The 15467-nt window shown below is 38.1% G+C and overlaps 1 protein-coding gene across 1 annotated transcript in view; it reads left to right on the top strand.

Annotated features, from left to right (window-relative positions):
• The window catches only part of LOC139738869 (kinesin-like protein KIF27), a 41412-nt gene extending 30679 nt beyond the window's left edge, over positions 1-10733 (top strand). Inside the window, exons 25-32 of the mRNA XM_071649500.1 lie at positions 683-763; positions 1941-2049; positions 2892-3029; positions 3966-4141; positions 5368-5506; positions 6949-7055; positions 9594-9652; positions 10556-10733. Of these exons, the coding sequence (XP_071505601.1) occupies positions 683-763; positions 1941-2049; positions 2892-3029; positions 3966-4141; positions 5368-5506; positions 6949-7055; positions 9594-9652; positions 10556-10602 (856 nt within the window). The 3' untranslated portion in view covers positions 10603-10733. The remainder of the gene's footprint in view (positions 1-682; positions 764-1940; positions 2050-2891; positions 3030-3965; positions 4142-5367; positions 5507-6948; positions 7056-9593; positions 9653-10555) is intronic.
• Positions 10734-15467: the final 4734 nt, after the last annotated feature.

Here is a 15467-nt window from a genome sequence, read left to right as displayed (position 1 = left end):
CACTTGTGTCGGAGGCAGATGCGCTACCGACTGAGCCAACTCACCGCCCTATTTGGACTCTATGATGGACATTATGATATCAACCCAGTGCTTGTATTAGCCTTGTCCCTACAACAGACTGGTTTACTAACACTTTCAAATTCTATCTATAATTCTACATCGTACCTATGACACAATTTCAATGTGAATACATTTTGTGCATTTACAACTGCAAACATTTTTCTGGGCATCCACAGAAGAACCTCTGGTACACTTTCATGTGAGCAAAAATAACTTACTTCTCTCTCTCTTTTTTTTTTTACATTTTTGTAGATGGTTTTTATAGGTAGAAGATGCAAAAAAAAAGTTTTGCTGGAAATCGGTGAAGTGGACATATTAAATGCACACCTGTCCACAACATTGGATTTGATTTTGATATGATTTGAATTGAGTTATTGATATATCTCTTAATATAAATGCTGTATTTGTTTATTAGATAAGTGTATTCATCATGATATTTATTCACATGTTTATTTTACTTCTAATATAATCTACATAGCTACGTTTGTATCTATTTTGCGTGGTAAAGCAAAGTTTCCATCTGTTTAGTTGTGCAAACTTTCAATTGTACTTTGAGGTATAAATGATGCTTTGTGCTTTAGAGTGATCACTTCATTTCTCTCATTTTCTCTTTCTTACCCAGGGAGCGCCTCCTTCAACAGAGGATAAAACTTGATGAGAAGTTACAGCAAGGAACTCTCTTGTCTACCACAGAGGAGAGACGGTAACCATGACAACAACCCTCTCCTCCTTTCATTCTTTCTGTCTTTCTGCTGTCGTTTAGATGCTTTTTTTGGGGGGGGGGGGGTTATCATTGCAACCACAAAGGGTCAAAATTCAGGATTGATCCTTGAAATCATTCTCCTATTATGATTCCAAGTAGAATTTTGAGAGGCATATGAACGGGAATGCTTGTGCGAGTGAATTTTGGGCAGACTGAATTCTTAGAAAAATGACAGCTGAATTAAGAAAATTGCTGCTATAAATCTATGCCTGATCCATATTTCGTTACAAATCTGTGTAAATGTGATTCATTTGAGACATAGTTAAAGTACAGTCAACCTTGCCTATTAGGTCAAATCTGTTTGGACCAAGGAAATTTATGGCTTTGAGAAAATTTGATTTATGAGGGATAGAATATAAAGAGAAGAGGGCTTGAAAAGGCCCTTGACTTAGGCAATTATTTGACTTATGTTAGGTCGACTTTCAGCAAGGTTCACTCTATGTGAATATTATTTAACATGTCTGTAGTTATTTCATCTCACACAGGGCAGATGCAGATCCTTGTTTAACCCTAATCAGGCTGGGCTTTTCTAGCTATGCTAAAACTGGAGGGGGGCGGATTGCCCCCCCCCCCCCCCCCCCCCCCAATCAGTGGTGCGATCGCGACAAAATTTGGCATGCGTGACACCCACATCATCATCTCTACAAGATTGTGTCATCAGATTTTTGGTCTGTAAATCTGTTTAGCAATTTCAACCATTGTGCATCACAAAAACTTCCAAAAGTCATTTCAATTCTTATGTATTTTATTGTTTTCAGGGTTTCTTGTGTATTTCTTTGTTTTTCAACTTTTGATTTTTTTCTTTATTTTTTTGTTGGAAATTGTCACTATACAGACCTCTTAACCATTCTAAATTTGGAGTAAAGAATCTCAGTTTTCACCGTTCCCAGCTACTGTTTCAATAGGAATTTCCTATTTTCTTGATAATTTTACATACACTCCAATGGGAACTTTTCTTTCTTTCCTACTTTTGAGCTAAGTTATCGCTATATTTCGGACAGAAAGGTTGGGAGGTCTGTCTATAGGTAGTGATAAAAATCTCTTTGTGATGAACTAACTGAACACTGTTGTGTGGATGTTCTCATCTGTGTATTAATTGTGTCTCCTTCCCCCCAAGGCTCATAGAGTTGGATGAAGGGGTGGACGCCCTGGACGCCGCGATCGAATACAAGAATGAGGTCATCGCCAGCAGGAAGAAAGAGCTGAGAAGGAATGACTTAACCCAGGTTAGTTGAAGAACGTGTGAAGGGCTGCCTTAGTTTGGCATTAAGCCGTTGTCTCCCAATTTGTGAGAAACCAAGCACTTCTGAGACCCATGGGCACACCTGTCCCTGTGCTTTATTCATGTCAAAACTTCTTACGCCGATGGTTTCATGTCATCAGAATTGCATCGGGGCAATTACCCCCGGAGGATAATTACCCCCCGGCTGAATACTGGTTAGCGATAAGGTTAGATTGAAGGTTAGGGTTAGGGTAATGTTTAGGGTTAGAGTGTGGGTTAGGGTTAGGATTAGGTACAGGATTAGGATTAGGGTTAGTGTCAGGGGCAAAGGGGGGGGGGGGTAGGAATTGAGTAATTGCCCTAGACCCCATCAGAATTAATATGTTCTTAATGAAGGCTACATTATCAATATTGCATCTCTGTGGTAGCAGAAGATGAGAAATTGATATTGCCTTAGTGATATTAGTCTTTAAACAAGGCAACTTGCTTATCTAACCACACCCCCCCCACACACACACTCTGCCCAATCAAACAGCCAGCCAGCAAGCTTCACTTACATGTAGCCATCACTTAGCTCAGACCTCCCAACCATTCTGAATTTGGAGGAAAGAATCTAAATTTTGACCATTTTAAGTTCTCATTCCAATGGAAGCTTCCTATTTTTCTTGATAATTTTCGTACACACTCCTATGAGAACTGCTCTTTCTTTGATACTTTTGAACCAAATCATCCCTATTTTTCAGTCAGAAAGGTTGGGAGATCTGCTTCACCTTAACCTTGTTGAGCTGGCATATATTTTGTTAACATCTACTCCCAATTTTACAACTACTATTATCACAACTACAGAGCGAGGCCATTCTGGTCAGCCGACTAAACAGTCTTGCCCCGACGGAGACACGCAGCCTTCTTGCCAGGTACTTTGAAAAAGTGGTCGACCTCCGGGAAGCGGACCGAAGGAAAGAACTGGAATTGAGCGAGCTTGAGGTAAGACCGAATCATGATCTTCCTCTCTTTATGCGAGTTTTGTTAAACCCTTTCAAGACTGGTAGCAAGTATACTGGGGCAGGTGACTATGGGAAATGTGTGTTGTCATAGCAAAATTTCTCACCCTCAATTGGTTAACGTACCATCAATAGTCCGCATATTGTAAATGCAAAGATGTAAAACTCTATAGCCCTGATAAGTAGAACAAGAGTAATGAAAGGATGAAAACTACCGTGTATGCCATAAATTTTGTGAGTCAAAATTTTTGTGAATCAGAAGTTCCTGACGATTTCGCGAGTGGTTAAATTCGCGATCGTGGAGTACTGAACTGAATGGAGAATTGTAAACATGTACGTTACATTCATATCAGGATCAGAATCAAAATATTTTTGCTTGTCTTTAATTTCTTGAACAGCACCTGACTCGCGAAATTCGCAAAAATAAAAAACCTCGCGAAATATTCGGCAGATACAGTAATATATTCAATTTGAAAAATGTCTCATACTGTTGATGTACTGGAATCATGTCATGTGCTAATTTTACTTGGTAAATGTTTGTCGTCCTTTGTTGGTGTGTCAAGAGTATGTCATGCTACATATTGATTTATCAGACCAGTGATAGAGCACTTTTGTGTAATGAGCAATGGCATGGTTTTTAGTGATGATTTTTGACCTGACGTCTGGAATATGTATTGGTCACCCTTTATCTTATCCTCTTTTAACTGCTATGGAAAAATCTCATTTTGTTTTCTTCATTTGTTTTCACACATCTGATTAAAAAAAAAAGACATTAAGATGCAAGAACACTACATGAAATGTCTGAACAATACAGCCAAAAAGTACTTTAAGCTCTTTGACAAAAGATGTAACACAAAGTGAAAATGGTTATTTTGGCATTTGACCAGTAGTTCTTCGCTTTTCTCCGGAAATCTTGAAGGTGAAGATTGAAGAGCAGGAGCGGGTCATCCGGACCCTGGAGAACTCCCTCCGCAGCTCCAGCATGGAAGCAGACCGGAAACTGGTGTCGCAGCAGAAGGAACATGAGAGAAAAGTCCAGATGTTGATGAGAGAACTCCAGCAAGATGGAGGAGGAGGAGGAGACAGCCGGATGGAGTAAGTGATGAAGAAACTTGAGGAGGGGGCGGATGGATGGATGGAGTTTTTGATGATGCGTTGTCATGGTAATGTAAGGATGATCTTGTAGAAGGCAACATGTGTCAAATGTAGGGGAGAATGAAACGAGTGAATGCAAGCAGGATGTAGGAGGAAGAGGGGATGGCCGGATGGAGTAAGTGATGAAGGAACAAGAGGAGGAGGAGGATGGATGTAGTTTTCGATGATGTGTTGTCATAGTAATATAATGATGATCTTTGAGAAGGCAACGCATATGAAATATGAGTGAGAATGAGATGAGTGAATGCCAGCAGATGTAGAAGGAAGAGGGGATGGCGGGATGGAGTAAGGGATGCTGGGTTGTCATGGTGATATGAGGATGATGTTTGAGAAAAAAAAAAATTGTAAACATGAAGAAGTATTGGAAGAGCGTTCAGATACTGATAAGAGAACTCCAGCAAGATGTAGATGAGAAGGTGGAGGAGGATGGATTGAGTTAGTGATGATTAGTTGTCATGACAACAGGAGGTTGTTGTTGGGGAGGGTGCATTTAACAAATTTTAATGGGAATGAGGAAAAGGTCAAGATGCTAGTAAAAAAATCAAATTGAATAATTGCATGTGGATGTACTGTTCTGAATTCTGAGGACGGTCTCATAATTATCCAATCTTGGACGCTTCATCAGCTCATCTGACGATGAGCTGATCTTTTTACAACTCGCATTTTTCATACGCACCTGCTGAGTATACTTGGGACTAGTCTGCAATGGGTTGAAATATCTTACGTTGCCTTGATGAATATCATGGACACGGCAGCCCTGAGAAAAAGCCATGAGGGAAATGAAGTGTCCAACCCCACAGGATGGGGAAAATGGGTGTGAGATAATGATGATGATGATCATGATGGTCTTGATGATGATGATGATGATGATGATGATGATGATGATGATGGTGATGATGATGATGATAATGATGATAATAATGATGATGATGATCATGATGATGATGATGATGACGATGATGATGATAATGAAGATATGATGATGGTGACGATAGTGATGATCGTGATGATGATTATGGTGATGATCGTGATGATCGTGATGATGATGATGATGATGATGATGATGATGATGCTGATGATGATTATAATGACAATGATGATGAAGCCAACTCTGGTTCCCATGGTAATCATCATCACTTCTCCTGCATTCTCCTACCCCACCGTAGCGGCATGGAGCACAAGCTCCGTGAGTTAGAGAGGGACCTGTACTACTACAAGAAGACCAGCCGCGATCTCAAGAAGAAGCTGCGTGAGTTTGTGACAGCCAGCACTGAATCCAGCAACGGCCATGCTGAGATGAAACCTGCCATCGCTCGCTCAAGAGATGAAAGAGGTATAAACAATTGTGTGTGAAGTTTGTAGTTGGAAAGATGCTGTGCACAATGCATTATTTTGTTTTGTTTTGTTTTGCCTGGTCTTGACTTGTTTAACTCTGCACTGTGATTAAAACACAAAGGCAAAAATTCATAAACACTATTGAGATCTAGAAAGTCAGTTAATTATGTATATTTTGTCTATGTTTCCACACCATACATCTGGTACGCAGGACAAACTTCATCATACTTTGTTATTTTAAGCTGTGTTCATTTTAACTGCACCATACATCAGGTATGCAAACAAACATCAAATAGTAAACACAAGATGACATGTTCGTATGCAAAGTGCACCAATTTCTTGATTTTGTTTAGCCTTTGGACTAAATTCAATCCTTGGATATGATTCAACCTATGCTGTGAATTTGGGCTAAGTGTGCATATTAACGCAGTGACTTACAAGAGTACACTGTACTGGTACATCAATAAGCTGGTATTGTACAAAGGGCAAGATATAGAAGAATTTGACTTCCGATCACTGTTACGGCAGCCATAATTGTGGGGCTTCCAAAGAAGATCAAAAGAACTTTCAATGGGTTATGCAATGAGCCAGGTGCATCACTATGTCAGTGCATAAATTATCTTCTGTAAGGCATACTTGAACCCCCCCCCCCCCCCAACTATTTGATTAGATTATACCCTTTATTCGCTTCATACAAAGCACATGTGGTATATACAATGAAATATTCCTAAAAACATGCAGATACAATGTATATACACGGATACAGAAATAATGTATTAAAAAAAAATAACCAATAAAAAAAAGTATCCAAACCAGATTGGTGTATATTTGGTTGTGGCTCTAATGTCCAGGGCCCCATTTCATAAAAAGTTGATATGATAACAACTCTTGCTGGAATAGCAATTGTCATTATGGTAATGTCAAGAATGCAACTTCCTGATTGGCTGTTGCTATTGGAAGTTGTCATTCCAGCAAGAGTTGACATCCTTACATCTTTTATGAAACGGGACCCTGATGTTTTATGAATACTTGGAATGTCGCTCTATTGTTGTTTATCTCTTTCTCTATCTATCTCTATCTCAATCTATCTATCTCTATCTATCTATTTATCTATCTACCTATCTATCTATCTGTCTATATATCTCAATCTATCTATCTCTATCTATCTATCTCTATCTATCTGTCTATCTATCTGTCTATACATCTATCTATATATCTCTATCTATCTATCTATCTATCTATCTTTCTATCTATCTATCTATCTATCTATCTATCTATCTATCTATCTATCTATCTATCTATCTACATATCTATCTATGTATCTGTATATCTGTATCTATCTATCTATCGTGAATATTTCTCTCTATTCCCCCTTTTCTTCAGATGAAGCCCAAGCTAGCATAGGAAGCCAGGTCAGAGGTCATCACGGCGGCACTCCTGGTTTACCTCACCAAGCCGAGCACACTCCGAGGGAAGCCACGCCTGTCCGCAAATCCAGAAAGGAAGTCCGCGAATTGAGGTGAGATGATATACAATATGAGGGGCAGTTGTAAATTTTGTTTTCCATGTATTCTATGCTTGACCCATCAAACCCCAGGGAATCTTCCTGCAGAAATTATCATGCTGTCATCATCAAAGACCAAGTATCGTGGGTCTTAAAGTGACTGTACAGTACTGGTTGAGGTAGGGATTCATGTTTTGAACATTCCTAAGTGAGTTAATGAGAAACCTCTTATGAAATATGAAAGAGCATGTAATTTTAAGAAGGATTCAACATTTATTTGATGAAAATTGGTTTTCAAATGGTTGAGATACCCAAAGAAGTGCTAATAATAAAAGGCGACATGCCCCAACTTTATTAGTATCTCTTTGTTTCACCTTGTTTTTTGATATCTCGGCCATTTCAAAACCGATTTTCATCGAATAAACTTTTGATACCCCTTAGAACTTCATGCTCTTTGACATCTCATAGAGTGGTTTCTGAATATCTCACAAAACGTTAAAAGCTAAATCTTCACCTCGACCAGAACTGTACACACCCTTTAATTTGTGGCGAATTTATTTGCTACCTATCGGTGTACATTAAAAACCCACAAAAAGCACTGGCCAGCGAATTTGTGCATCAAAGCGTGAGCTCATGGGTAACGCCAACGGTCGACTCCAGTCAAAATTCTTCAGCTGTGTGTGGACTGTACTTAAACAGAGATGAGTGATTTCTGTCCACATTCATTCTGCAGATTCTTGAATACTGTAAAACCATGCCAGGCTAGTCCTTCCACTCCATGCTATCCCAACGCTACCTGGGCCCCATTTCATAAAGCTGTTTGTAAAGTTACAAACAACTTACGAGGGACTGATGATCAGTTCTGATGTGCTATACTTAATATCTATATCAGAATTTCCATAATTCAGCACAAGAACTGATCACCAGTTGCTCCTAAGTCGTTCGTAACTTTACGAACAACTTTGTGAAACACCTAGTCTTTGAATTGGCATATCTTGCATTGGAGAAAATATAGCAAGAGCTGGTTAAATTCACTACATCTAAACATACATGTACAATCTTCTGCAATGTGTTACCAATGAGAAAGTGGTTTGGGAATTTAGAAATTTTGAGGTTTCTGAAAGTAGTGGACCTGAAACAAACAAATTGTATAATATGAGAGAAAAGGTGCTCTCACGTTGTATGGGAAATGACATACCCAACCCTACTGATTGCGGGAAATGGATATTGAATGATAAGGACAATGATGATGTGAAAAGACATACACTGCAACGTCTGTTATCCTGGCTGTCCGGATAAGCTTTTTGTTGCGATATGGATGACACACTGTTTAATGAGTACAAGTAGGCTGCCATCCCAGTGGTAGCTACAAGTACATAGGTACGGGTGTACACTGCAACAGTTAATTAAAAATCATAGTCATGAAATTGAAACATTTTACTGCAAAATTCTGAACATGTTCCTGTAAGGAATATTATTACCCAGTATGTGAGTTTTGTAGGTATTTTAATCATGTTTTAAAGTGCTTTTTTTTTTGTCATTACTGCTTATACCCCCATAGCACTAGAGGCAGAATGAGCCAGAATGCTGTTGGAATGAAAATTCTTCCTGCATTCTTGCATATTCGAAGTGCATTTTAAAAGTTCTGGCAACATTCTGAGTGCGTTCCAAACATTCGGGCCCATTTTTGTGGCCAGCCCGAAAGAGGGTGTCTAGGCCAATTACCCCCTGGCAATTACACCAGACCCTTCCCGTGACCCTAAATTGTGAACCTAACCCTAACCCAACCTCTAACTCTAAAGCTAACCCATTTGTCCGGGGGGGGGGGGGGGGGGGGGGGGGGGGGGGGGGGGGGGGGGCCAGGAGAAGAAACAGGAGGAGAAGACCCAGAAGATAGCAAACTTCTGACCGCATTCAAAATTACGTTGTACTGCTTTCGAGGCGCCTTCCGACCATCAGACTTCGGGCAGCAATCGAACAGCGCTCGTGCGGCATTCGAAGTGCTTTCTAAAATTCTTACTGCATTCTAACAGCATTCTGAATATTCCTACAGCGTTCCAACTAGCAGCATTCAAGAGCTTATTCACTGGGAATGTGCAAGAATGATTCAAAAAGGGTTCGATGTGCATTCCAAGTATTCGAACAGCATTCCTACCAAGCTGTTAAAATTTGAATTTTTCTCCCGAATGTGGCGCGAATTTTGAAAATTGTTAATTTTTACTGGTTCTGCACGATTCGTGCTGATTCCGAATTATCGTGATGGGGGTATTAGAGTTGTTCGTATAAGAGAGAGATGTGGATAAGAGAGGGCTGGGTAAAAGAAAGGTCAGACTGTAAGCAGAGAAGATGGATGGACACAGGCAGGTAGCAAGACTGCAAATATTCATGAGCCTTTGTGTGCATTGAGTGCTGATTTGCACAGAAAACCTCGTAACATTGTACATACTGGTGCAGAAAGGGTTGCGCCAGTTTCCCGCGTTTTCAGTGCTTTGAATTTCCAGTTCATTGATAACAAAAACCCAACTCAATTTTTGTTTGTCTTTATTCTTGTAGTGAAGCGGAGGTCTCCTTGCGAAGGTCATCTGCAAGTCAAAGGTCAAGTTTTGTGGCAGGTGAGGACTTTTTGATTCTCTTGTGGACTTGAGTGAATTTAATCCACTTAATCAAATTTGGCTTAAAGGGACAATATAGTTTTGGTTGAGATGGAGATTAAAATTGTATTTTTTTTGTGTGTGTGTGAGATAAGTAGAAACCACTTATCATACGATTGAAAGAGGGATTAAAAGTTTATTTGATGAAAATTGGTTTTAGATGGCCGAGATATTCTAGTACAAAGAACCTTTGATTAGGACCACTTTGTTATGCTGTCTTTTGGATATCTCAACCATAACAGACCTAGTGCTCTGTAATATTTCATACTAGTAGTTTCTAATTGTCTCACAAAAAGTTAAAACCCTAATCCCCAACTTCACAAAAAACTAGACCATTCCTTAAGGCGTTCACTGCTGAACTTAGCCCATCTTTCAGCTCAGTTCACTTGTAAATTGCGCTCATTGAATTAGATTTGAATTGAATGTTTGATTCAACTCTGAATTTTGCTCATACTTTTAGACTATAAGTTGTGGAAAGCTTTGCATAAATTTGAGAGGTCACATGGAGTTAAGTTTGGAGGACTTTTTGTTTGTAATTTTTCTTTTAAACTTGTAACTGTGGAAACATCAGACATATATATGAGATATTGAAGAGGGATCGTGAAAAGTTTTGTTTTCTGAATTTCTTTGGCAATTTTGAATTGATGTTTGTTTGTTTGTTTTGTTTGTTAGTATTGTTTTGTTTTGTTTTGTTTTGTTTTGTTTTGTTTGTTTTGTTTTGTTTTGTTTTGTTTTGTTTTGTTTTTGCTACCGCACTATTTTGGCCGTAATCTATGTTACTTGTAGCTTGAACGTGACGGTCATTGAAAAGATATCTTTGAATCTGACCTTTGACCCCTGTCCTGTTCATCCTCATCATTTCAGATTCAATAGAGAGTGGTGCCCCCACTGGCTCCAATCCATGGACCTAGGTCAAGATGGACCCTGACCTCTGAACTTTGACCTTGCATAACAAAGGTGCTCATGAAGTGCCTGCCTCATATTGTACGCTCTGTATTCTGTGCCAAGTCCAAATGTGTTGTATTGTGTGTGTTTGTGTGTGTGTGTGTTCGTCTGTCTTGTTTTATTACAAAGTGGTATTTAGCAATAAGAAGTCTTTACAGAATATAATTTATTATTATTATATCGTAAATTAATCACTTGGAATGTGAAGAGTTTGAGATCTTTTAAGTGTTGAATTTTCAAAGTGTGGCTTGCAAGGAAACAGGCGTGAGTTGGTGTATACACCGTCATGTGTTACATTCATATTGATGTTGAAAAGCACATACACAAACTTGATGTGTCAGTATGCTAAAAGCAATATTTTTGCTATCACTATCATTAATGTAATTTGTGTATGAACCTTAGTACACACACCCAAGGTATTCACTATAGTTTGATGTACATTTACTTCAAAAGAGTAACTTTTAGGCAGGCGAATATGTATTTTTTACAAAACTATTATATGCAATGCAACATGACATTCTGTCTATTAATTTTACACAATTTCATTGTGTCAATATTTGACCAAATCTGTGGGAAACTTATCTATTACATTCATACTTGTACAAAAGAGGATGTTTGCTAGCTTGGTGAAAAGTGTGTCAATACCAATAAGTCCTATTGAATTCTCTTTTTATCTCATGTTAATGTTATGCTACCCTCTTTCCCGTTGCTCGTACATTCTCTTTTCCTTTATATTCTATCCTATGCATCTTTCTACTTCTACTTCTACTTCTACTTCTATTCTTTTCTTGTTCTACATTTGTGTGTGTTTGATTTAGTTCGTTCAAGTAATCCAACTTATGTATATTAAGTGCTTGTTCCTTTCATACTTTGATTTGGTTTTTTTTTAACATAGATTTTGATGTGCATGTTCTTGCCATGAATGATAAGCCCCACAATGCATTTCATATCAGTTGATGCAAATCATTTATTGCTTCATCTACATTGACTCATTTCCCCTCAATGTTGAAATTGTCATGAATCCTGTTACTAGTACCACTTTAGGTGCCAGGGACTTTGGACAGTGTGTACAATGCTATGGGGTTCTCTGTGCCAAGCAGTACTCAGAGCACACAGTGGGGTAATGGGCTGGTATAGTTTTGGTTGAGATGAGGGATTCCGATTTTACCTTTTTGTGAGATATTAAGAAACCCATTATGAAATATTAAAGAGCATACAATACACTAAGACAGGTTCAAAGTTTATGTGATGGAAATTTGTTTTGAATTGCCTGAGATGTCCAAAATCAGTGAGAAAAGGTAATTTTGATAAAAGATGGGTCCCTCTTTTTATAAGGACCTCATTATTTTTTTTTTCCATCTCAGCCATTCAAAAACCAGTTTTCATTAGGTAAACTTTGTATGTTTTTGATATTTCATGAGAGGTTTTTCATTTTCTCACACAAAAATTTGAAACCTGAAGCCCCATATCAACTGAAATAATGCCATCACTTTAAGGTCTATACACGTTTAATTTGAGAACAGACGTGACTCTGTTTTTGATTCAGTATTTCTCCTTTGGAATTTAACCCCCCCCCCCCCCCCCCAAAAAAAAAAAAAAAAAAGTTTTGAGCATTAAATGAATGTGAAAGTAAGTCAAGTTGATATCACATAAGCACATTTGATTTTATCAATTCATAGTAACGTGAGGTATTTTGATTAAAAAAAAGAAAGAGTCAAAACTGATTTTTCTCTCATTTTTCTGTCATTTTGGACCATACATTGCCTGCCATTTAAGTATTGTTTGGAAACTGGCGATACAGTATCTTCTAATAATCAATTTCTCTGTTTGTGGTATTGCTTCTTTAAAGAGAAATGGATATTCTTAAATTCGAAACTATATACTTTTATTTTGTTGGATGAAGAGAACAATAACTGATACTATGTGATAGATCACATGATTCCTTGATTTGATGTGTGTTTGATTTTATTTCAAATCTGCTTTGAAAAAGGGCTTGTAGATATGATAGTATCATTTGTTTTGTATCTCCTGAAGTATAACTGTATCTATCCAGCTCTGTAGGTTATTAGCTGCCTCAAGGCATAATTAGCTGTGATTCAAACAGCCTTTGTTACCTGGAGAGTTGATGGCAGTGTATGTTCATGTTCCATGCCAGCAAACAAAGTTTAACCAGTTTGGTTATTTTGTTTTTACCTCTCTTTCTTTCTCCTTCTCTCTTCATCTCTCCCTCTCTCCTCTCTAAGTAAAGTGAAAGAGTTGTGTTCTGGTGTAAAAAGGGAAGTCCTGTGCATTCTGAATATCATGGGTGTAGTTGTTTTTTTTTTTCTTTTTTTTTTCTTTTTTTAGTAGCTTTTTCCAGCTTTCATCTCACTGGGCAGCATTGCATGAAACTTGACAGTCACTAAACCACTGTTTCAAGCTACTGAAATCCTTGCATCTGATTGGCTGAGAGTAAATTTGTCAGTGATAAACTCTGACAAAGGAACACTAACAAAATGCCCCCTGAAATGCAATTTATAGAAATGATCTGTACATTGTATTACATGTAGTTTCAGATATGTACTGTATCAGTCAGGTCAACAATTTTCTTTTTGTTGTTATTATTATGTTCCACCCTAAAGACTTTGGCAAATGCACAGTACAATGTAGGTCTCGGCTGATACTGATAACTTTGATAGATACCAGTATCTTTAAAATTGCTCTGAGCACTACAACACTGTGGAAAGTGTTGCAGAAAAAGCACTTTTAGCATCATCATATTAGCACATTGTAGAATACATCGGTCATGGTATGTCACAACCTTTTCTTTGTCTGATGGTGAGTTAGCAACATTCCAAATTTTATATCATCATTAATAGTACTATTTGTAAAAGTATGAGCTGTGAGTTATTTTCTGATACATGTATGTTAGAATTCTAGTTTCACATGTTATTCTAAGCCACTGATGTCCGTCCTGGTGAGTTTTTACCAAGTAAATGCACTGTTTTATTCTGTAACAGTATGGCGACGACATGACAAATATTATTAAGGAGAAAGAAGGGGGGAAAAAAAACGTATGCAAACATTTACGGTGGTCGTGTGATTAATGTAGGCCTATACTAAAACCGTGTCTATAGTAGTGGTACACTATTTGCATTATACATGATACATGTAACGTCAGTGGATCCTTGACATGCTGATGCTAAAAAAGTTATTGGTCGTGATCACCTTGACCCCTTCCAGATCTTGCAGGGCTCCCCCCCCCCCCCCAAAAAAAAAAAAAAAAAAAAAAATGCTCTACAATCTCCTTCATGATTGAACATACATGTACATGTACTGTCTTGTACACACAGCTAACAGAGCCATTAGTTCATGATTAAAAAGAAGGACTTCAAGCAGAAAAAAAGGGAAAAATATAGTGACATATCAGGCACAATGTAAAGGATTTTGAGCCGAGCAGCGTGACCGTTACGTGACCAAACTACTTTGGCAGGTGTCCCTGTCGAATGTTTGAGTGTGAATCAAGGCATTCAAATGGTTACGTCCCAGATGTAAGGGAGTTTTGCCGTTAGTGCATGTCTCATTTGACCCCTACACCACAGACTTTTAAATAACATGGAAAGGTTTTGTGATGAAGCATTATTTGTTTTGAAGCATGTCATCTTTGTAAAGCAATGTATGGTATGAAATGTATGGCGATCTTTTGTTAATTGCTGATGAGTCACTTTTCCCTGTACGGTCTAACAAGTGTGAAGACGCTTAACTTTGAACATTCCACATCCGCATTTGCCTGGGCATTCGTTTTATCATAAAGACAGTAATAAATACTAAACACATTCTCATTTCATTTTTGCGCATGCGCAAATTACAGCCGTGAAATCCGTTCAGATGGTAGTTACGTTCAGACTGCAACCCCTAGCCTCGAGGATAAGCTCTATAGGGCGCCAAATGTCACACCGTTGATTTCGTTACGAAATCAACGTTACGACACTTGGCGCCCACAAAGCAAATCGTCGAGGTTAAAGATCACCGTCTTGAATAACTTAACAAACGTTCATTTTGTGTGCCTCTAATATTTGAGGAGCCTTTCCATGTACAAATAATCTCGGGATGGGTTCGTGGGATGGAGATTTCTCTTCCAAATTACGTTGACCTGTAAGCATTAATGCATCCACGCTGATCTTATGAAAGGAGAGCTTTGTTTCTGGAAGAAACATTATCAGTTACATACATACCAAGATAGATATGAACTCCTTGTACCGGTATAAGGAATGAAGGTCTATCGTAAATACTTAATGCCTGGATAGAAGATACTACTGTTTTATAAAGTTTTTTGTTGCGAATGAAACAAAATTGATGTTTTTGGAAGTGAACCATACTGTAAGAATTTGCAGTGACCGTGACTACTGTCATTACTTGTATGTGCAGATCGTCTCCAGCTGTGTTTATGTCGTTTACTTTGACGTATATTGCACATGGAAGAGGGTATACACGAATTGATATGTTGGAGAGAATTGTTAGCTCGAATATATTAATATTATTAATTATTAAATATTACGTTCGGTCACATAACTCCTTTAACCTGTGCATCGGTGTGTTTGTTCCCCAGCAGATTTGTGTGCTTGTCTGTTTGTTGTTTGTGTATTTATAAATGTCATTTGGTGCTCGAAGAGGAATGAAGAAAAGGAGAGGGAGAGAGACATAGACAGAGTAGAAAGATATATTATTAAAGAGAGAGGAAAAGGAGATGGATATACATATATCCTCTCCATGTCTATGTATGCGTGTATGTCTTTATCTATCTATCTATCTATCTATCTATCTATCATAATGTATAATTATAATAGACAGT

The sequence above is a fragment of the Diadema antillarum genome, unplaced genomic scaffold, assembly GCF_040938485.1.
Source record: "Diadema antillarum isolate AM-2024a unplaced genomic scaffold, OU_Dant_1.0 seq00000770_RagTag, whole genome shotgun sequence".
Classification (NCBI taxonomy): Eukaryota; Metazoa; Echinodermata; class Echinoidea; order Diadematoida; family Diadematidae; genus Diadema; species Diadema antillarum.
The sequence above is the reverse complement of the archived record's forward strand: the minus strand, read 5'-3'. Positions and strand labels throughout refer to the sequence as shown.